The sequence below is a fragment of the Urocampus carinirostris genome, chromosome 5, assembly GCF_059441175.1.
Source record: "Urocampus carinirostris isolate Australia breed hairy pipefish chromosome 5, RoL_Ucar_1.0, whole genome shotgun sequence".
Taxonomy (NCBI): domain Eukaryota; kingdom Metazoa; phylum Chordata; class Actinopteri; order Syngnathiformes; family Syngnathidae; genus Urocampus; species Urocampus carinirostris.
The window spans coordinates 9,032,978-9,057,700 of NC_142353.1; the positions used below are offsets into that span (position 1 = coordinate 9,032,978).

At 38.2% G+C, this 24,723-nt stretch overlaps 1 protein-coding gene across 5 annotated transcripts in view; it reads left to right on the top strand.

The window, feature by feature from the left end:
• Nucleotides 1-24,723, top strand: part of fbrsl1 (fibrosin-like 1) — a 486,912-nt gene that overhangs the window by 334,829 nt on the left and 127,360 nt on the right. For all 5 annotated transcript variants that reach the window (XM_088335576.1, XM_088335574.1, XM_088335572.1 and 2 more), the window contains exon 6: nucleotides 8,504-8,533. In XM_088335576.1, the coding sequence (XP_088191702.1) occupies nucleotides 8,504-8,533 (30 nt within the window). The remainder of the gene's footprint in view (nucleotides 1-8,503; nucleotides 8,534-24,723) is intronic.

A 24,723-nucleotide genomic window follows, 5' to 3' on the forward strand; every position in this document is an offset into this window, starting at 1 on the left:
CAGCACTACTTCTATACCCTGTTGGTATCCACAGGTGGGAAATTGCTGTAGGAAATTGTTGTTCTCCCAAAACTGGACTCTTCCTCTAAATGGACCATTTTCCCCTCAATTTTACCTCACTGTAGGAGGTCTGGTTTGGTTTGGATGCTCTCTCTTACAAAAAGGACTACTGCAGTCTTGACATCTGCTTATGTTTCGATGCTGATTCTGAAGTTGACGTTGGGACTTTTATACTAAGATCCCAACTTGCGAGTACTAAATTGTTGGTTGTCGTTAACTAAACACAAATTTAATGGGCATGAGTCATTAAGATGGTGGTTTTTGGGGTAATCTTGCAAACATTAGATGTTAAATTGTCTGTTAACACTTACTTACTGAAAATGTGTTATTGCCTACAGCTATAAGAGCTTTTGCAGCACTTTTGGAACTTTCCATGGAGCGTTTGGGAGAGCAGAGCAAGTGGTAAAATTAAATTGTAAGTGATGAAATTGTAAATGTTTGTCAAAGTTAGAAAATCACATATTAAATCATGTTTTTATGAGTTCATGAATGCCTCAGTTATATTGTGTTTTACGAGTCTGGAGTAACATTTTAAAAACTTGGATCGCACACCCAGAAACTATTAAAGACCAGTTTTAGTTTTGCATTCAAACAAAAAAGCTAAATTGCATCACTGAAGAGAGCTTGTTCATGTATCTCATACTTGTGATTTTCTCTAAATCAGACCAAAGTAAAGAGCTACAAAATCGGCATTCTGAAAACATAATTAGAATATATTTCTGGTCCCACACATATTGCTTGCAGTCACAAAGTTGCCCTTTAAAGCAGAGGCATGTACAATGTTTAAAATGAGAAATGATTATTTGAAGTTTACTTCAATGTTATATTGAATAGAGATCAGGCAGCAACACCCTCGAGATCTGCAGCTCCGCGGCACAGTTCTGAGGTCATGGGATCAAATCCAGCTACCAGTTTTCCTGTACACAGTTTGCATGTTCTCCCCGTGCTTGCGTGGGTTTCCCCCAGCACTCCGGTTTCCTCCCACATTCCAAAAACATGTATGTCACGTTAATTGGCCGGTCCAAATTGTCCATAGGTGTGAATGAGCGAGCGAGTTGTTTGTCTCTGTGTGCCCTGCGACTGACTGGCAACCAGTCCAGGGTGTCCCCTGCCCACCTTCCAAAGATGGCTGGGATGGGCTCCAGCACCCCGGCGACCCTACTGGGGATAAGCGGTGCGGATAATGGATGGATGGATGGATAGATGGATGAAAATAGATCATTTTAATTTTCCTTGGTAGACGCAACACATTTTGTTACAAAATACTTTCTTTCCACTCATAAGGATATTTTCTGTAAGACAAACAATGTACCATTATTTCAATGTATTTGTAAAATAACCTACTTTGTCACTTCTGTTTATTTCAATCCTGTATGGCAAATGTCAGAACGAATTTTCAGAAGCAAGCCGTTTTTAGTGTCAGTTTTGAACAATTGTTGTTCCTCGCCGGTTTTCTCCTGTCCCTGTGGCAAAACTCATGCCTGACTCAGAGTGTGACAAGTGGAGCCATGCGATTAATTTGAACCAGTCGTTTTAATGTGTTCAGGGATGCACAGCGACTATTGCCTTGGCTGTACACGTCAACAAGAATCTGGCATAGCAAATGCCCAAAAAATTCATGACATTCTCCTGCGCTCTTCCCAGATATGAGATTACAGGTCACCTTCATGGCCTGCCTAGGTAATGGCATGATTATAGGCAGAAAAACACATCCCCTGACTGTAAAGTGTTGAAAATGGTTAAAATATCATTTGAATCCACTGAATGGTCTGAGTATATACCAGATGTATATTATAGTGTATGTTGTACTTTGAATCTGTCTCACTGATTGGGGAGCTGTCTACAGTTAAGGGCCGATCTGAACAATCATAAATGCGTATGCTGAAGATAGAAAGTACAAAATGATGCTCTTTTTCAATCCATCACTCAAGCAATGGCTATACAAATGTGTTTAGGGTTTATTCTATTACTGTAATCTGAAGTATGTCAAACAGCTACACAAGTCAATAGAACAGAACTGCTCAAACAGTTCTTCTCTAGAGCACCCTGTTTTTCTTATGCTTCTCACAAAATGTACTTTCCAACACATGTAGCGATGTGTGTTTTAGCTCTTTTGTCACTCTACCTGTATAATGGAGAACATAGACCTAGCATTCACTGTGTCACACTATCTCCAGTGGTAGAAGATAAATTATTATGATTTGCAATTAGTGTTGCATTATCTTCTGTAGGCGGCATTATGTTCTTGGTATCCTGTAGAGAACTTATAAGGAACATTTAAAATGCCGTGTTTTAGAGACTAAAAAGTAAATGTTTTTTTGACCAATTATTGTGAAACCCTTATAACCAAAATACTCTCTGTGTAAACACTGTCCAAACTCAAATACATAAGATAACCTTAGATAACCTTTAACTATTTTTGAGGAGGGTTAGATTTTTTCAAAGGAATTGTAGATTCCACCACAAATAAGCACTAAATGGTTCACCACACCATTCTGGGGAGATGTTGTCTTTTGCACTCTTGCACTGATTTTCTCCTGTGATAACGGATTTGACTTACTACAATGGCATCAAAAAGCTGTTATCGTTTCATTACCCCACTCCTTTTTCCAGATTCCAACAAGAGAGAGAAACAAAAAACCAAAAACAAAAACAAAAAAGACCAACTTAAAAATGTTGACAAAAACAAAGGAATTGGAAGGAAGGAATTTATTATAAGCTGCTTTTACCAACAGATCTGAGTTTGCATTACCAATTTTTTTACCATATACCAATAAAATGTTAAAAACTTACGACATTAGTTCTGAGGATTTTAAAGTAGGCATTCCATTGAGGTGATCCTATTAGGAGTGGGCGATACTGAGAATGTTGGTATTGATCTGATTTAAGTAAATAATTATTAGTATTTATCAATACCAATCCAATACCAATATGTTTTCCTTTAAAATGCCCTGATCAATAAATAATGTATCCAACCCCTTTGAGTCCGTTTATCTATCTATCTACCTTGGTCATATCCCTCAAGAGGGGTGACCGACAGCAAGACAAACATACGATAAAAAGCAAATAAAAGGGGAAAAAGGCAAAAAAAAAACACACACAAAAATTTTTGGACCATGGCCAAACCAAGGGTCAATAAATGCAGCACAAATATTTTAGGCACTTTATTTTTTTTTTTTTTACTAAATATTTACAATGCATCTTAAACAATGTAGAAATTGGTTGCAGCTCATTGCTGTGGTGAACTTTCTACATGTGTTTATGGGTTTTGAAGGAAAGATTCCACAATGTATTGCGCTCCCCGTTTACCTCTGTCTTATTAAGCTTCTGATACGGTTAGGCACCTAAATTCTTCCCGCTCTCCCACCTGGCAGAGAAGAGGCAGCAGCAGACCAAGTAAGGAGAGGTGCTAAAAGTGTGCCTGTCAGTCACCAAACAGACATAAACTTAGAGAGTGGCAGAGGGTGCTGTGTTAGAGAGAGCAGGACTAAGAAATCTACATATAGAAGTGGTCTTTTTGGAAATTTGCGGAGGGGTGAAGTATAAATCCAAGGACAATAGTTATGATCAAATCCAGGTACTTGCCTTGTATCGATAATATCGATATTTGGATCAGTACAACCAACCCAAATGTCTGCTTTTTCAGTACAAATTGTATACAGGTTGTCAGCAGCAATAGAACTTGTTTTTAAAACCCCATTGATCAAGAAAAAATAAGAATTAAAAGTGTGCCTCCTAGTTGCGAAGAGAGAAAGACGTATTTTTAAAACCAAAACTGTTTAACCTAAACTTCCACATTAAGCATCGCTTGGTATAAACACTGACCAAAAAGTATTGGATTTAAATCCAATTGAGATGCTGTGGTGTGACCTTAAATGGGCAGTTCATGCTAGAAAACCCTCCAAATGGCAGATATGTAACAATTTTGCAAAGAAGAGTGGGCCATAATTCCCCCACAGCATTGTGAAAGACTAATTATTTCACATATGGTCAGGTAGGTTTTGATTTGTTTTAGACCTTAATAATTCAAATTAACATCTCAAAATTGTATGTTATATTTTCTTGCGTTGTCTCAGTGCGATATTAAAATTGGTTTGATGATGGAAAACCTTTGTCAGTGATAAATATGCAAAAATACAATGAATTTAGAAAGGTGGCAAATACTTTTTCGCAGTACTGTACATATCTTTTGATGTTTTTGCTCTGAATAGATAGTTGCACATTGTGGCCAAAAACTCATATAATGTTATGAATTGACTATGAATTTTTTTAAAAGACCTTTATTCGATCATTCTTCTTTACACAAGTTTTAGTTAAGAGTGCTTAAAGGGTAACAACAAAGATCCATCAGTGACAAAAAAGAGAAATGAAAGGAAATTAAATTGAGAATCTATTCTGAGGTTACTTAATCTACAGAAGCTTTCACTGTGAAATATGTCTAACAAATGTTCCTTTTTCACAGAATCAAATAACTTTTATTCGTGTATACAATGTTTTCTTTCTGTGGGCGTTTCAGGGATGACGACCTGAAGACCTCGGTTATGCCAGCAAGACTAATGCTTTCAATTTCTGGTTAAATGGAGGACAATTTGTCCTTTGAACATACCAGATAAGGCATTTTTTGAAGCTACCTTGTGATTAAGGTTCTTTAGCGTTTTAGAGATGAGATTGCCCCTTAAAGACTGGTATTCGTCACAAGGTAGATTGGTAAATACCACATTTAATAAACTCTAAGGACATAGACAGTGGTAGCTCTGTGTCCTTCAGACTATTGTCCATTTGAAAAGCACAGTTATAAGGCTAAAGGACAAGCAGCAACTGAATGTGAAGTCATTATAAAATAACGGAAAGTGTAGAAAAGGAGTGGGCAACTATTTAGAGAGGTTGGTCCTGGAGACCAATCCAATTTTTTTCATTTAAGAATGGATAGATATACATGCAGAAATCTTCATGTTCAATTTCTTTATATTCAGAAAAATGCTCAAAATTAATGCAAAAATAATATATATATATATATATATATATATATATATATATATATATATATATATATATATATATATATATATATTCCTTTATTACTTGTTCATGCAATAAAGTTTTGTAGTATCACTATAGTTTTATTTTTTTAGTATTTCTGTCATATTTATTTCATAATATTTCTCTAGTAGTATTTTTTAATTTAGTATTACTGTTGTAGTATATTTTATTATTTCTTTAGAAATAATTTCAAAGCAGATGTAAGATCAGGCCTGAATAAATCCAGCCTGACCCGACCCAGCCCGTGGGCATATAAACCTTAACCCGCCCGAACCTGACCGATTAATTTGATTTGAGGGACCGAAGCCCGAAGTTTTACTTCAGTGCCGTGCGTAGTTTGACACGAAAGCATTCGTTTTGGCTGCAGTCAGCAGCCTGGGGTTTACTTACAGTCGAGTCCCTCCAATTAAGTGTGCACTTTGATGTGCAGTGCCAGAGTGCAGCAAAATGAAATTTAATCATATCATATTCTGCAGATTGCAAGATGCAAATAGTAAAATATTTGGCCGAAAAGCAAAAGAAAGTTTGTAAATCTTGTAAGCTATTGCCGAGAAGCGAAAATGACGTCTGAGGGGACATAGAGGTGAAAAGAGGAAGCAGGGCATTCTATACCGTGACACCAAGGACGAAAATTTCTTTGGATTTAGGGATTTTGAGTTTAACTGCTAGTTTGGTAAGCATGTTCTTTATGAAAGAGTTATCTGAATAATAAAAGTTCAGCGCTGAAGTGCGCATTTCGGTGCTGAACTGCAATAACAAAGTGTGTTACTCAAGTAAAAGTACTGTTACTTCAAAAAAATATTACTCAAGTAGAAGTAAAAATTATCTAAATAAATCCTTGAGTAAAAGTAAGTGCATGCTGTCCAGATTTGGGCTGAATTCGGGCCAGGTTTGGGCCAAGATCTTACCTCGAGTTGGAAGTATTTCCATTGTTGTATTATTTTGTAGTATTTATGTCATAATATTTTTCTTTTAATATTTCTGTAGTAATATCTTTGTAGTTGAATGACCTATATTTCATATTGACAATATCTACGCATTGTTTGTTAATGCTACATCCCATGCAACCTGGGCATCCTTTTGATTTGATTTTTATTTTGTATCATACTTTAATTATTTTTTTGTTTTTGTTTTTTATTTTATTGTTTGTAAATGCAACATCCATTGCAGCCTGGTCATCATTTTGCTTTTAGTTTTATTTTATATTATACTTGAATTATTTAATATTTTTATTTTATTTATTTTTTTGTTAATGTGCGGTCGCTTCTCAAGGTTTCTTCATTTTCCTCATGTTGAAGTTTTTGAGTTTTTCCTTGCCCTCACGTAGGTTTTAGATCAGGAGATGTTGTCATAATAGTCTGTGATTCGTGATAATCTGTGCAGCCCTTTGAGACTCTTTGTGATTAGGGGCTATACAAATAAACATGGGCAGCACGGCAGCGCAGTGGTTAGCGCATGTGCGGCACAGTTCATGTCTTGGGAACCTCCTGCGTGAGTTCAAATCCAGCTCCAGACTTCCTGTGCGGAGTTTGTATGTTCTCCCCGTGCTTGCGTGGGTTTCCCTCGGGCACTCCGGTTTCCTCCGACATTCCAAAAACATGCATCTCAGGTGAATTGGTCGGTTCAAATTGTCCCTAGGTGTAAATGAGCGAGTGAGTTGTCTGTCCCCATGTGCCCTGCGATTGGCTGGCAACCAGTTCAGGGTGTCCCCTGCCTACTGCCCGATGATTACTGGGATGGGCTCCAGCACCCCCGCGACCCTACTGAGGATAAGCGGTGTAGCTAATGAGAGGAGATGAGATGAGACAAATAAACATGACATGATTTTTTTTTTAATTTCTGTACTAGTTTTTTTTTGCATTCTAGTATTACTGAAGTGGTATTTCTTTAGTATTTCTGTAATTTTGAAGTACTTCTGTCGTATTTTTGCATTACTCTAGTTTTATTGTTGTAGTATTTCTGTTTGAATATTTCTGTACTACTATTTATGTATTATAGTAGTATTTTGGTTGCAATTCTATAGTATTTTCTTTTCATAATAAAAGCCAAATAATTTATTTGTTCCCTGTTTTCAAGCACTAAATTTGATTTTTAATTTTGTAGTAACTTTCTAGTATTTCTGTAATTTTTCTATAGTGGTGTTTTCGTTGTTTACAGACAAAGGTACAATATGGACAAAGTTGGCACCTAAAACATTTTTAACATAATATTCGCCCTCATGTAGGTTTTAGATGAGGGGATGTTGTCATAATAGTCTGTAATAATAGTTTGCAATAGTCTTTGATCTGCGCAGCCCTTTGAGTCTCTGTGATTAAGGGCTATACAAATAAACATGACTTGACTTCAAGCACTATTATATATATATATCTCATCTCATTAGCTGCAACGCTTATCCTCAGTAGGGTCGCGGGGGTGCTGGAGCCCATCCCAGCAATCATCGGGCAGTGGGCAGGGGACACCCTGAACTGGTTGCCAGCCAATCGGCGGCACAGTGGTTAGCGCGTGTGCGGCACAGTTCTAAGGTCTTGGGAGCCTCCTGTGTGGGTTCAAATCCAGCTACCGGACTTCCTGTGCGGAGTTTGTATGTCCTCCCCGTGCTTGCGTGGGTTTCCTCCGGGCACTCCGGTTTCCTCCCACATTCCAAAGACATGCATTTCAGGTGAATTGGCCGGTCCAAATTGTCCCTAGGTGTGAATGAGCGAATGAGTTGTCTGTCCCTGTGTGCCCTGCGATTGGCTGGCAACCAGTTCAGGGTGTCCCCTGCCCACTGCCTGGAGATGGCTGGGATGGGCTCCAGCCCCCCCGCGACCCTAATGAGGATAAGCGGTACAGCTAATGAGATGAGATGAGAATTTCAATTGCAAACCTCGCTTTTAGTATAGTTTTAAACTTCATTCGCGGTGCACATTATATATGAAACTGATAACAAAGAAATATTTTGAAGGTAGGCCTTATAGTCCGGAAACGATGGTAGTAAAGTTCCGTCATACAGTGAAGAAAGGCACAAGTAAACTAGTTGTATTTCAGCAGAGATATAATATATATATATATATATATATATATATATATATATATATATATATATATATATATATATATATATATATCCTCATGTGGCCCACAGGTTGTAATTTTCCAAACACTGGTGTAGAAGGATTGTGTACAACATTCAATGTGTGGTAGAAACCCCAGTTTTCTGTCTCTTGCTACTCAAAGACAAAAGCATCTCACAAACGTCAACTTTTTAATTCCTTCGTTTATCATTTGTCGTTTTTTGAACACTTTCGATGAATGAGAGGTGGTTGCCAAAAAAAAAAAAAATAATGCATCGGCATTGATTATGAGCTGCATAGGGAGTCAAATGAATAATTCCTTATGTTTTCTGTGTTCTTTTGTCTTGTAGTGTGACAGTGAGAGTGACATTGACAACAAGGTAAGACTGCTTTCTTTGTTTGTGCACCAGGCAAAAAAAAATGTCATTTGGAAGTGAAGAGGTGGGGTGAAAATAGATGCGATATTCTGTCACTCTTACAAGATTTTGGGCTGGTTTGAGCTTGCACATGCGAAACGGAGGGAAGTAAAGAATATTTAATGTCTGTTACTACTGATTGGTATGTATGCCTAAAAATTGTAGATGTCAATTTTTGGAGTTGCGGGCCACGCTGGGTTGAATAAAATTGGCCTGGAATTATGACATTTTTCTCATTTGCATTTATTAATGAAAATACAACAGACCTTGACATATTTTCGAGATTTTTTACATTTGTTTTTACAGAGATTGGTTTCAATTTGGTTTGGAAACACTAAGAATTAAAACAGGTCCCAATCTTAAGAACATAATTTGATACTTAGTTTTGGAGTATTTTTGTAGTATTGCTTTTGTAGTATTTTTGTTGTATTACTGTAGTTTTATTTTGTTGAACATTTGCAGTATTTCTGTAGTATGTTTAGTAGTATATCTGTTCTAGTGTATTTGTAGTATTGTTGGGGTAGTATTTCTGTAGCAGTATTTTTGTAGTATTACAGTACTGTAGTGTTATTTTGTAGAACTTTGTAGCATTTCTGCAATAGTATTTCAATGGTAGTATTTTTGTAATATTGTTGTAGTACTATCTCTCTAGTAATTATTTTTCATATTATAGTATTACTGTACCCGTTTTTATCGCATATCTGTAAATTTATTTTTCAGTATTAAAGCAAAATAATGAATTGGGTTTTCAAGTCAAAATGTAATATTTAGTTTTGTAGTGTTTCTGTATTACTAATGTAGATGTATTTATAGAACCTTTGCAGTTTCTCTGTAGGATTTCTGTTGTAGTATTTGTGGAGAAGTATTTTTTTTATCATGGTATTACTGTACTAATATCTTTGTAGCATTTTTGTTGTGTTTCCTTTTTCTTTTCAGAATTCAAGCAAAATAATATATTACAGTATGTCCGATCAAGCCCTAATTTGAACATTTGGTTTTCTAGTATTTATGTAGTATTAATGTTCTAGTATATTTGTAGCATTACAATAGTTTTTTTTTTAAAGCTTTGTAGTATTTCTGCAGTGTTTTGTAGTACTGTTTTGTAGTATTATTGTACTAGTATTTCTGTAGTAGTATCTTTGTAGGGTTATTTCTGTAATTTAGTATAGCACTACTAGTATTTGGGTAGCATTTTTGTTTAACAAGCCGGATTTAAAAGTCTGACGTTCCTGATTTATCCCACCCCTGGTATATGTTCATCAGGCAGTAATCTTTACCTTCAGGTAACTGCATGGAAAAGATGGTCATACTTATACTTGCATTGCAGCTTTAAGAGTTTTATGCAAATATCCTACCAAATGTTAGTTGTCACATCATCAAATCTTAACTCTGTCATTTGACAGATGTAGTCAGTCACTCAGGCCACGGTCTGTTTGTTTTAGCACATGGTTGGTTGGTGGCAGCCACCTGCTTACAAGATGCGACGCCTTCAGGGACCTGCACTACATTCGAATCCCCTTGCAATTTAGCAATTACTCCCTGGTAAATGAATGAGATAGCATGCCTAATCCGCTGTAAGCTTAGCTCCCAGTTCTGTTGAAGCATCTACTGTGTTCCCCATAAATAATACATTGATAGGAGGCCCAATTTACATTATGTGTGGATGGGCACGTCAATATTCATTTTTTTCTTTATTGGAGTAAAAAAAAAAAAACAAGGCTGCCAGCTAGTTGACGCACGCATGTCACGTCACAAGCCTGTCAGTCATCTTGCATCGGCTCAGTGCCACTGCATATGGTAAAGGAAGCCATGGATGCTTCTATTATACCTGCAGTTCTATATGCAAACGGGACTATTGTACACATGCACCAAAAAGCAAGATTTCAAATAGAGTGCACGCATTGCAAAAAAACTCAATCAAATCTGACGACGTTATCAAAAAGGTTTGCTCTTTTTAAGTCGAATACTTCTCAAGATAGTTTTAGTTTTTTATCGTAAAATAAGAAAATGCATGATTAAAATTGAATCAAATCTAAATCTTTCCAATTTATATTTTATATCTCTGCTGAAATACAACTAGTTTACTTGTGCCTTTCTTCACTGTATGACGGAACTTTACTACCATCGTTTCCGGACTATAAGGCCTACCTTCAAAATATTTCTTTGTTATCAGTTTCATATATAATGTGCACCGCGAATGAAGTTTAAAACTATACTAAAAGCGAGGTTTGCAATTGAAATTCTCATCTCATCTCATTAGCTGTACCGCTTATCCTCATTAGGGTCGCCGGGGGGCTGGAGCCCATCCCAGCCATCTCCAGGCAGTGGGCAGGGGACACCCTGAACTGGTTGCCAGCCAATCGCAGGGCACACAGGGACAGACAACTCATTCGCTCATTCACACCTAGGGACAATTTGGACCGGCCAATTCACCTGAAATGCATGTCTTTGGAATGTGGGAGGAAACCGGAGTGCCCGGAGGAAACCCACGCAAGCACGGGGAGAACATACAAACTCCGCACAGAAAGTCTGGAGCTGGATTTGAACCCACGACAGGTTCCCATGACATGAACTGTGCCGCACAAGCGCTAACCACTGCGCCGCCGTGCTGCCTTGCAATTGAAATTAAAAAGAAAAATCTCAAATTAAACACAAAAAAAACCCCAACGTATTTCACAGAACATAAATATTTTAAAATCTGGTTCACTGCTAAATTGAATTGATTCATTCATTAAAGCTGATTTTATTTACTGCATTTCCGGTTTATGCGGCACACCAGATTATAATGCAAACTTTCAGATTTCTGGCTTTTTTTGTTTTTAGGTGCGCCTTATAGTCCGGTAAATATGATATTTCATTGGAAATCAAAAATATTGAGACAACGAGTTGAAATCTGATACCTATTCTTGTGTCATCAGTGGTTAGGATTTAGCGCATGCACAGCCATGACCTGAGTTTGATTACCATTGCATCCAAACACAGACTTTGACCTGAGAAAAAGGAAAATAAAATTTCAAACTGATTATTAATAAACAAAATTGGGATGCGCGTTATACACTAGTGCACGTTATACACATCTAAATATGGTAATAATAAAAGGGTGATACTGGTTTATTGTGTGAAATTGAATGAAACAACTCCTGGGTATAGCTTCAAATGTATTTTCTGAAACGGGACTAATTCCCAGAAATTGCTGTGAAATTTAGTGAACGGGTGACATTCGTAAGACCAGCTATCTAAAAAAGATCAGTGAAGAGTAAAACAATTTATTTCTCTCACTAAGAGGGCTTTCATTTGTAATAGTTAGCACTCAAGCTAAATGGGTAGTGATCGTTTTGTGCTGAGTTTTGCCAAGACAGGTGCCCACTTGTAACCATGAAAACAAATCAGCCATTCATGGTTCACCACCTGACTACAGCAGTTTTCAGGCATTGACTTCATCAGGCTGTTCCTTCCAGATGTGCCCCGACTGTAATTAGTTACACTATAGACCTCTTTGTTCAAGCATTCATACACCATTTTTTTAACAAATATCTTGCTCCTTGTGTAAAGGAAAATCTAGTTCAGAAGCTACCATTAAAGAAGGCTCGAGAACGCCTCCTGCCATCAGGTTTCCTCCTCACATTCCAAAAACATGCATTTCAGGTTAATTGGCCGGTCTGATTTTTCCCTAAGTGTGAATGAGCGAGTGAGTTGTCTGTCACTGTGTGCCCTGCGACTGGCTGGCAACCAGTTCAGGGTGTCCCCTGCCCACTGCCTGAAATAGCTGGGATGGGCTCCAGCACCCCCGCGACCCTACTGAGCATAAGTGGTGCAGATAATGGATGGATGGATGGATGGATGGATGGATGGATGGATGGATGGATGAATGGATAAAGTGCTAGGTGACGCATCAATGGAGTGACACAGCAAATTGATGATTAAATTCATTGTCACCGCCTTTATTAAACAGTTTTAATAAATTGTATTGGTTCGTTGGTGCAGCCCTACTCCTTACATGCCTTAAATGTAGAAAAATGCTACAGTGCATCTGCCGCTAGTGGTAGAAATGCATTGTTGCACATCCAGCCGAACTGCACTATAACAGTGAATGTGATCTCTGAGCCAAATATACAGGTACTCTTGAAAAGAGCCACACCTGACTCGCAAGCCATACGTTCAAGACCCATGGCTTAGATCAGGGATTGACAACCCAAAGTGTTAAAAGAGCCATATTGGACCCAAAAAAACAAAAATGTGTCAGAGGCCGGAAAAATAATTAATGAATGGGCCTTCTAATGAATACAACACCTCCTTTATGTATATACAGTATATTATCCATATTAGCCTACTATTAAAGTTTTGAGCAGTGAATGATGCACGATGTGAATACTCTGTTGTAGGATACCTTGTCAAGTTTGACATTATTCTCATCTCATCTCTCATCTCATTAGCCGTACCGCTTATCCTCAGTAGGGTCGCGGGGGGCTGGAGCCCATCCCAGCAATCATCGGGCAGTGGGCAGGGGACACCCTGAACTGGTTGCCAGCCAATCGCAGGGCACACAGGGACAGACAACTCATTCGCTCATTCACACCTAGGGACAATTTGGACCGGCCAATTCACCTGAAATGCATGTCTTTGGAATGTGGGAGGAAACCGGAGTGCCCGGAGGAAACCCACGCAAGCACGGGGAGAACATACAAACTCCGCACAGAAAGTCTGGAGCTGGATTTGAACCCACGACAGGTTCCCATGACATGAACTGTGCCGCACAAGCGCTAACCACTGCGCCGCCGTGCTGACGTTATTCCAATGAAAACAATTTACAGTATGTTTCATTTCTTTGATAAAGACATGCAAGAAATGAATCTAATTTTTGATGTCATTTATTATTTTAGGATTAAAAAAAAAACAACAAAATAGAATGCGCATAATAAAGTAAAAGCAGCCATCCTCAGGCCTGAGCGACAAAACATAAATAATATCCCCAAGTGTCATATATACTGACAAAAATCAGAAATATTATTAAAAAAAGCGACTTTGTTACTTAAAAAGTGCTTATGACAGCACTGTGCGCTTACCCGTTGAATGTGACTTCTGTGTTGAAATCAAGAGTGCAGAGTGAAAAGGGGCGGAGCTTGCTGTGCTCTCACAGGAAACACAGCAGACAGAAAAAAAAGAAGCAAAGGAGCTGTTTTCCCTTACGTCTTTTACTTGCATAGTAGCGCTGCGAAGTTAAAATGTAATATGTATTTCTTACATTTTTACAGCAACGGAAAGCGTTAGTTTGCGTCACGCTTGTCCTCCTAGAAAAAAAACGCTTTAAAAAAATGTTTATATTTCCCTCCCACTGTTAGAATCCACGTTGCCATCCTCATTAACTGCATATTTTCTTCAGAAACACCAACCTTTTTGAGTTAAAAATATGCAAATCATTTTCTGAGATTAATATAATGCAACAAACAGGCCACGTTCCAAGCCGCTGTCAACTCATGACAGCGTTTATATGGTTGAGAAAAATGGATCGGCTTAATGTTTCAACATAAGTGATCATCCGTCCTCATCTCTTTAATGAAATTAGATTAAGTTCACCTGGGAAAGAGCTGAGAAAGCAGGATGCCTCCCCACCTCCTTTAATCTAAAACCAATTTGCCAGTAATATTCCTTTCCCCGCAGCTTGGGATTTGCCGGCCCTGATTCAAAATGGAGGAGGAACGAGATGAGGCCCGTGCTGCCTGGTTGCATTCGGTTCCCCACAGGCTTGCAGAAATTAGAACTGACACCGGCAACACAGGCCTTAATATGGAGATGTCATTTTTGACTCTGCTTGATTTGGACTATGTGGCTCCCTTTCGCTTTAATCCTTTTTTCTTAGTCTATCTCTTAGTCACATCGGTTCAGTCAAAGGCAAAAATAAACTAAGGAGACCAATTACTGAAACAATCATTATAGATTGAAGATTTACCCCGAAAGGTTAATTTTGTACCGACCAGCAAATGGCCCAGCATTGGGCCAATTGAAGATTGGATTGGCGGCTTGGAGCGGTCGGTGGTCGGGAGTTGCAGTACCCCATAAAACCACACGTACGTTTATCGATTTTGCTGTTATTTATGAAAATAGAATAAAATCATCTTCATTGTTTTTGATATAAACGTTGTGAAATATTGTATCCAACGAGATTAGACATGACACTCAAGGGTAAACATGTAATAAAGGCTTTAAAGGGAAAAGAAAATGTCAAAGACCATCCACATTAAAGCCAAGAGAAAAAAATTACAACGTAGTCCTTTGGGACTGGCCTAAGTTATAATAATAGTGAAATGTTTGTGAATAAAAAAGAATAACATTACAAACAACAGTGCAATAAAAAGAAGACCAATAACATTTAGTAGCAATAAATGAATACATAAATAAATAAAAATCACAATAAAATTAGCAGTTTCTTGCAAAAACATTTTTCAGGGAAAAAGGAAAAAAACACTACCGACTGAAAGTATACGACTGTAACCAGAAACAATGATAAATCTACAAATGATAGCACACAACACATAATACCAGCTGCACTAATGTTTGTCATTAATTCATTAATATTGTCATTATACAATATTAAACACAAATTTGGAGGACATTTGGCAAAAGCAAACTCAGCTTTAGATATGAGCTAAGTGCACACAGTCACATCTGCCCAACACAGAGCACTGAAAAAAATGCACAATGCAATGATATCAATTAAAACAAAGACAAAATCAATCATTTCAAAATCTGCAAAGGAGTGAACCAGCAATAACTGAAGCGTGAAGTAGCAATGGTCTCTAGTTAAAAAATTATCCTGTATGCTCGCATAGAAACCGACCCCGATTGATATAAAATGGCCAAATAATAAAATGAATAGAGTAAATTGGGTACACCACTCCATATCAATTTTGTCTCTAGGCTCCAAACCTCTTGAAGACCTCCTTTGGGTTTTTGTGTACTGTTCAATGTGTTTTGTTTTTTTCTCCTGGCATAGTGTATTGCAAAAATAAAAAGACCAAAATGTAGTGCACGTTCCCGGCATACTGTGATTAGGTTTGCCCTATTGAATTTCAGTTTGTTTGTTGTTCCTGTTTAATCCACATCCCTTCCTACCTACCATTCACTATTGGTGACACACAACCAAATACAGTATGGGCATACAAACTGACCCTCTGAATTGAGGTCAGTAATCCCCCGTTTTCCGCAGGGGTGCCGTTCCAAAAACGTCCTGCGATAATTAAAACCCGCAGAGTACAAACCTTTATTTCACTTAGTAACAATTTACTTGCTCAATTATTTGTTTAACAAAGAAAAGTACTGTACTTTATAAAAGTTTTTGGTTTTACAAATAACTTCTGTTAATTTAAAAATTATTTAGCCGCACAACTATGTAATCCATTATTTTTTATAGGATACTTCGCCGTCATCTTGTGGACGTTGTGGTAAAACTGCATTCAACTTCCCATCTTTCCTACATAAACCATATATCTTTCCATTATCAAATGTTTTTAAAAAGTGCAAAGGAGCCCCTAGGGAGTGTCAAAGACCCGCATGTAGCTCCAGAGCAGATTAGGCAGGTGGAGAGGTCCGTATTATTGGCAGTAGAAAGCATCTTCCTTTGTTTAGCCAATCAGAATGCAGAACACAATGCATGATGAAAATCCGCAAGGTAGCGAAACTAACATAAGAAAACCAAGATGCAGCAAAGTATTAATGTATTTTATTTTATAGTTATAAATTTGGATACAATGCTAGCATACTGTACATGGTAGGGTGAACATCGTTAAATTCTGCCTCCTCACACTCTTCGCTTAAAATGGCACCACTTTAACTGTATTCAGTTTTATTTTGTATGTAAATATAAACGCGCCCACCCTTCAATTGCTGTTTCTGGCGGATCGAGGGTTATATTTTACAACGTGAGAGAAGCAGGAGTATTAAGCAACTAGAGGACACTGTAATACATAATCTGTTTTTAATGAGTAGGGGAGTAAAACAGGAACATACTATGAAGAGACCTCAGTATCTGTAGAAAATGTTATTAATATTGCGTTACAGTACTTGTCACAGAGAAACGTAATTGCATTTCAGGAACACATTCCTTTATAACTCATTAGTCTTGACACTAGTATATATACAGTACATGCTTATACGAATGACTCAAAATTGTCAAGCGGAGCAGTATGACTGCTGTTAAGAAAGAAGCGAGACAAAAAAACCTGCGTTGTATTTATACTCTGTCCTCAAGTTACATGACAGTTATTTTTTTAAGTGATGGATTTGAATAATAACACCTTACCCATTTTCCACATGAGTAATACTAGTATAACTAAATCCATATTTCTTACAGATGTTTTACATCAAGTAGAAACGACACAAATGGTTGTGTGTGCAGAGATGTACGATTTGAGTGTTTCTGACTGTGCATAAACACAACGCTTAAATGGAGTTTTATTCAATAAACATGGTCAGGACGTAATGACTAACACATTTCTCCGGGTTGGAAATGCTTGAGTGTGTGTTAAGAGCTAACACTCCTTGGCTTATCCCGACTTGACTTGGCTGAATGGCTATTGATTTTTGTTTTTTTACAAAAAAATGCTGTTGGGCTAATTTTAGATGTAGAATTACAATTATTTGAAAAAATATTAGATGTCCTTTGGCATGAAATGAATCTCACGCTTAGTGCACTTTTTACTTTAAATTAATACTTTGACAAAATATTTACCTTATTGGACAAAGACGCCAGTGAGTAGCTAGATATGTAAAGCGTTTTTGTTTTATAGAATATGGGCCAGGCATGTCCAAATTCCAGCCCAGTTAGGGTTTATGATCACATTTTTCTGGCCCGCAGCCTCTGTCATGAAATTAATAAGATGTGGCCCATCAGTAATGTTGATCGCAGTATAAAAGACATTTGTACAAAAAATTCACCATTTCACAAGATGATGGCTGTAGGCCCTTGGCCACCTTGCCCACCTAGCCCTTGGCCCACCCCATTTCCGACATGGCGACTGTAAAAAAAAAAAAACATATACATAAATATATATATATATATATATATATATATATATATATATATATATATATATATATATATATATATATATATATATATATATATATATATATATATATATATATATATATATATACATATATATATATATATTCATTCATTTATTTATTTATTTATTTATTTTAAAGGAAAGTTGATTGTGAGGGACACTGCTTTAAGGGCACGTAGAAATTTGAGTATTAGTTTATACAGAAATTTGAAACAACTGCGCCTCCCTAATTTGCTTAGAGACTGTGGCTGTTTTTAAAGAATATAGTACCAAGAGGCAGTGCAAGACAAAACATGCTCACTACCAGAACCTTCCTTGAAAAAAATGCTGTGAAAACTTTAAGCACCTGGAATCCAACAAATAAATATTCAATATTTGTGTAGATAACTTATTAATGCACTTGCATCTCATTTTAGCCTTGTATTATAGCTTAAACACAGTATAAAATTAGTTGCCATGAGGGGAACACACTCTCGCCTGGCTGCTGTAGTTCACTAAATCTTGCAAGTGGGCAACACTGTGTATAATACAAGAGTGAATCAAGATAATCTAGGGGGCCGAAGTAAACATTCACAAAAGGCTGGATTTTGCCCGCGGGCCTTGATTTGACTTGCGTTTCAAGGCAAACAACACCGGGTCTAAGTCGTGTGGGTCTAAGCCAGTTTGTAGAGCCACATAAGTAATCACTATATCCCTGTCCCTAAGAGAACTATTTGAGGCACCCATTTTCTAACCATATAAACTTCTTTAATTGGTTTAAAGAGTAAAATTGTGCATCAATGAATCACTCACTTCTTTCTACATTTAAATTAGAGACATCAAATCAGTACCATACAACTGTTCATTGACCAATAGAGGAAAGATGATTATCTTGGCTCGGTCGCTTCACTGTTGTAATGTGATAGCCAGTAAATAGCTTTCCAAGCAGTCAGCTGATGTTTGCTCGAGCAGAGTCGAAGCAGCACGGCTCGGAGAGCCGAGGTTAGAGTACTTTCAGACGACTACGAGACCTGAAACCATGCAAGTGTTTGCGACTCTGGAGGGAATGTTCTGCGGCTGGGCTTTTATGAAAAGTTGAAATCCGAGAAACTGGGGGAGAGCACGCTGAGGGGCATCTGCCTTCAATTAGGCCCAAATCCTCATTCTTTGCACTCGTCTTATGTGCAAAACCATGCTGCTTTGATCTTTACTCGCCAGCGGAAAAAGTACATGGCTTCGAAGATTAGAAAAGACAAAATAATGTCTCTCTAAGTATGATCAAGTTACTAGGGAGCAGAGGTGAGACTAAGTCACAAAAGTGCAAGCCTCGAGTTATAACCCCAAAGTCCAAAGTTACAGTTCCGCATAATGATTGGCTAAACCAGAGGCGACCCAAAATGTTGTAAGATCCATATTGGACCCCCCCCAAAAAAGAAAACGTATCTTTGGAGCCGTAAGAGGGAGAGAGAGCGAGAGAGAGAACAAACAGACAGAAAGATACAAAAGGAGCTGCAATGAAAAAGGCTGATATTGGTACTCACCCATCCCTCTGGAAAATATAGTAAATTGCACAACACAATAAAGTTGCCGGTGAGCATCCATTTGAAACGATCGGTTGGCTTTATGCTATATATGTTCCGCTTCGATTTACCAATATTGCTGCAGCGATTGGTGGCCGTTGTCAGCAAAACCGATAACATATAATGCGTCGTCAGACACATTTTTATGATGACTTTGCACCAATGCAATATTGCACAACCCTTACGATACCAACAGTATCACGATAACACTGTATGTAACATCCCACATGCCGACATTTCTTGTGTAAATACCATGTAAATTATAACTATAGCCTTATCCCCCTTGTTTTATAACCTTATCTTCTCTGTTCCTTTATCTTCTTGGCTCATACCTCACTGTGAATGTGTAAAACTGGAGAGTCATGCCCAATTTCGTTGTCACAATATGTTAACCCATTTTGTAACAATGACAATAAAGGTCTATTCTATTCTATTCTATTCTATTCTATTTTGCCAACAGCGTGAGGCATCTTAGATGTTTATAATCTCTGCTGAGAGTCGCTCATGTTCTATAGCATCTCTGTCTCGAGCGGTAACATACATAAATGCTGGCGTCAACATCAAGTAAATTTAGAAAGTTTGGGAGCCTAAAAAGCCGAATAAAAAGACTACTTGCAAAGTTTGCAAAGCAAACCTTGTTTATCATGGCAGTACCTCAATGATGCACGAACATTTAAAGAGAACAGTCGGAAAGTTAAATAAAACCGAGTCTGACTTCCCTCTGTAAGATTCAAATAACATTCAAGCCAATGCGGTTTTGATAGCATGCATTGTACATTTCTTCGCGTTTATTTCTCTATAAAAGAGAGCTTGAGTGTTCGGCCAGACTGTGCCTGACAAATGTAGTTACAATTAAATGTATCCTGTCCGAAAAACAAACTCCGGTTCTTGATTTTTAAAGAAACAACAAAAGTTAGTTGTTAAAAATGTTTGATTTTAAACTGTTGAGAAGTACTTTTGTTACAGACTTTGCAGTTGACCACTGAATATACTTTACAAAATGCACTCTACATTTGTTTTTTTATGTACCGTAAATTCCGGACTATAGAGCGCACCTGATTATAAGCCGCACCCACCACATTTTAAGAGGAAAACCGATTTTGTACTTACACAAGCCGCACCTGTATATAAGCCGCATGCGCCCACATTAAAACATGTAACGCAATCACAAATTTAGCCCAAACCCGGCTTTGAGACCCGCGATTGTAACTGAATACTGTATAAAGTACACAGTCCAAAAACCACAGCCGGCAAAATGAACAGAAAATCCTAACGGTACTTAAGGTTTGATGCAGACCTGCAGAGTCCGGGTACCCGTTTAAACTAATCCAAGGAAAAAAGGTCTATATTTCCAAAGGTAAGGGTGGGAAAAATATATATCCACTATTGTCCGCCGCGACAACAGGTCTCACTCACCTTTACCCCACTTCCCGTCAGCCCGCGTTTGCTCCGCCCCTCTTTTTTAATTCGCAAAACATATCAGAATAAGTGTCTCAAATAAATACATTACAAAAATATACAGGCCCAAATACATATTATACATCGGTTACACATATTTACAAAGAAAGACGGTACACCGAGAGAGATTTCAAAGCTTTAATTATAATATTATAACTTTCATCCCAAACCGTGCCTGTGAAGGGTAGCAAAACGCTACTAGAAACACGCTCGCAACACAGTAAACGGGTCTGTTAAAAAAAACATACCATACTTGTAGAAACCCCGGTAAGCCATCCTCATCTTCCTCCTTATAACTGACGTCATCAAAGTCGTCTTCCCCAGTATAGGAAAGAGACCTTGTCATATAGACGTCGTCCCACGCTCCTTTATTCAAAAACACGCTAGCAACACGCTCGCAAAGTGAAGTTTACGTGCAGTAGCTCTGTTTCCTTCTTTATCGGACTGCTGGTTTGCTTTTAGCTTGAAAGCTATGTCATGTGCCTTTCTTTTTGCAATTTGCATGATGAGGATATGTCTACGCTAATTTAATTTGTGCGCAAGCTAAGAAGTTGCAGTCTTCCTCGGCGCATATATTCCACCGGTCTAAATCTTACTTTTTGTACTCGAGCGCCGCTGGCGGCTGTTAGAGAAATTACATAAATTGGCCGCATCACTGAATAAGCCGCAGGGTTGAAGGTTTGGAAAAAAAGTAGCGGCTTATAGCCCGGAATTTACGGTAGTTGTTATTCGATTATTCGACTAATTGTTTCACTAGTCTGAGACTAGATAATTATTAAAAATCTTCATTAGCTGCAAACCTATACTGAACACTGACAGCTACAATCAGAAGACAAAATCTGCACTTCCCCCAAGCATCACCGTCAAATTTGACCTCTGAATTTGTTACGGTCACTAGGAATCAAGTCAGTGTCCTTCGGGGGACATTTGCATAGTCCAAATGGAAGTGTATGCTTTTCAACCCATGCTTTTGCAGCTATCTTATCTGAGCACCGACGTAGCATTCAGAACAGTGCCGTTGTAACGGACAACATCGACAGCCATTAAATTTGTTGACTTCATTAGTGCGGACCTGCTAAGCTCAGAGTGCCCACAGCGATGCCAAGAGGCATGCAGTAGGATGCGGGCTTTTGAGTGACATCAGACCCATGTGATATGATGAGAGCAAACACATGGCAGTGACAGATCGAATATGGCCCCAGTTGTTAGGCTGGGACGAGTGCCAAAAGAAGGGAACATGCGTCAGCGGCTTTAGGGATGCTCAGTCGACACATATTTGTTGCTTTAATGCCATACACGCTACGACACATTACTGAAAAGGCCCGAGGTTGACTGTAAATCATGTTGCAAAGCCATTCGATACAGAGACACTGCCTTCACCTTTGCAGTCCCAGGAACGCTTGAGTGATTAAGTTACAGGGACTGTATTAGAACCTGAAGGCAGTTATATCCCTATGCAATCGGTATATATCGGTTAGGTTACCTTTAGTTTTTACATGCAATGTCATTTTGTAGCTCCTATTCCTTCACGCCGGATGGAACGGGAGAATCAGTGGCGCCAGCCGCATGCGACACCACTCGCAATCAGCATTTTCATTTTCGAATCAGGTGTGCAGGGGCAAATTTGGAGGAAACTGGAACGGCGCCAATGGCGTCGAGTATCAAACATGTTTTGATCATTTTTGCGCTTGGTTGCCAAATTCTTCGAGTGTACTGAGCACAGAGGAAAACGGGGAGATGCTATTTTCCACAAAGCATGGGCTCAAAATACAAAACACCATTGTGACGTCTGAACACATTTCTGACACCCTTCTAGAGGAGAAATAAGGTAATGTTTTTGTCAACATTATTCATACAATACATACAGTAAGAGGAGCATAAGAGGAAGTTTGATGGTACTAAATTCAATATTTAATAATAATAATAATAATCATCATGATAATAATAATGATAATAATAATAACACATTGTAGTTTGAAGCGCCTTTCTGGACACCCAAGGTCGCTGTACATATGTGTAGGACACAACAATAAACGAGGAGTAAAACAAGCAAGTAATAAATACACAATAAAACACATTATAGTTAAAAGGGGCGGCGTGTGAGGCATATGATCAAGAATAGGCAAGTCTGAAGAGGTGAGTTTAGAGTCCAAATCGCAGAATTACGGAGGTTGATTGGGAGCCAGTGGAATTGCTGAAGGACAGGGGTGATGTGATAGTGAGAGGGGGTTTTGGCGATGATGCGTGCAGCAGGATATTTCAATGTTTTCACTTCCAAATCAAATCAAGTCCTCAATTTATTATTTTGAATTGAACAGCAAGGAAAGTTTTCTAAAGTCCCGTTCCATGTAATCTGAGACAATTTCAGGTTGTTGGAGTTTCCTCTAATCCTCGACAAAGGATGACAAGATAATGCAATTTGGTCCGTTAGCGGAGCAACCACCAATGACAACATAAAAAGACAACTTCTCACGTCTGTCTTGCAATCTGGCTCGAATCTCCACAGGTTGCCTAGGCGCTGCTATCTAGAAAAATAAGGCTTACAGTTTACGCGATGCAGCCCTTATTCGTATTTTTTTTTTCAACGTAGCATTACTCGTCTTCTGATTGTCTTAGTTGCCGTCTAGAATGGTTACATGATCGGGAAGATGTGACCTAGGCAACTTGGAGTAGACCTTTTAACTGGTGTGTGGGAGATGGTGCCATTTGCGTTCTGCCACCATGGCCGCCGATGCCAAATTCACCAAGATAATGGCTTAATGGCTTACACCCTCCCACAATTTTGCTCAGTCTGCATCTTGGGTCGGATCTACTCTGGTGGCTTCTGGCGTCTATGGCTCTAATACACAGTATAACCCATATATATACCATTTTTTTTCCCCAGCATTTTAAAAAACAATGAAAGTGTTCGCTTTAAACTGCGATGAATGAAATTGGCTTGGTTTTTGGTCATAATTATTTTTCTTATTGCAACATCTTGTAAATGTGGTCTGTGAAAGTACCAAAACATAGTCTAGCCCGCCACTACACAGCTATGATGGGGATGAACAGTATGGATGAATGGATGGATGGATGGATGGATGGATGGATGGATGGATGGATGGATGGATGGATGGATGGATGGATGGATGGATGGATGGATGGATGGATGGATGGATGGATGGATGGATGGATGGATGGATGGATGGATGGATGGATGGATGGATGGATGAAAAATGGATCTTGTTAAATTAACAGTGGCAGGCTTATATAATTATATAATTTTCTTTTTAAATTCAAGCACACATACTGAAACAACACACATTCTTTCAATTGTTTGAAAATAAAGCTCACATCTGTTCAACCGTTGCTAATTTAACCATATAAATGATGTATATTCAAATTGATATATACTGCACATGGATCATACCATGTATACATGCATGTCAGGACTCAACAAGCACTCTGGCCAGCTGTTCGAAGTAATACAATGTAAATTTTGCAGGGCAAGAAAAATGTTAACAGCTGGCATTGAGGATATCATCCAATTAATTCTTGTTGTGATCCTGCCCTCAGATGGTTGTCATAATGCCTGATGTAGTCACTGTTTTCCATAATGGTTAGGCCCAAATAACCTTAATAAGACAGCAGCAGGCACATGCCCAAACCACCCAACCATATTCAAGACTAAGAGATAAGAATGTAGAAAATTATCGTGGTCATATTACGTTGTACAGACGCTGCCCTACTCACGAACGCGTTACGGTCTGGACGATCGTTTATAAGTTGAATTTGTTCGTACGTTGCTTCAGAGCTATATTTTGTATGTTTAAGGTTTATATAAGTATGTTTAAGGCTTGTATAAGTAACCTGTACTGTTTTGTACTAAAAAAATAAACAGTTAATAAAATAATATGCTCCATAAAGATGAATCAAGTAAAGTTTAACTTACTTTTGGAAGATGAGCTTCAAGGGTTAGGCGACTTCCTCCTCCGTTGTAGAAAGTGGCCAAAAAAAAGCGATCCAACCATTTTCTCAACCGCAACAAGCTTTCTTATTCCACGTTCATCTCAAAAGAAACGGCCCTCCTCTT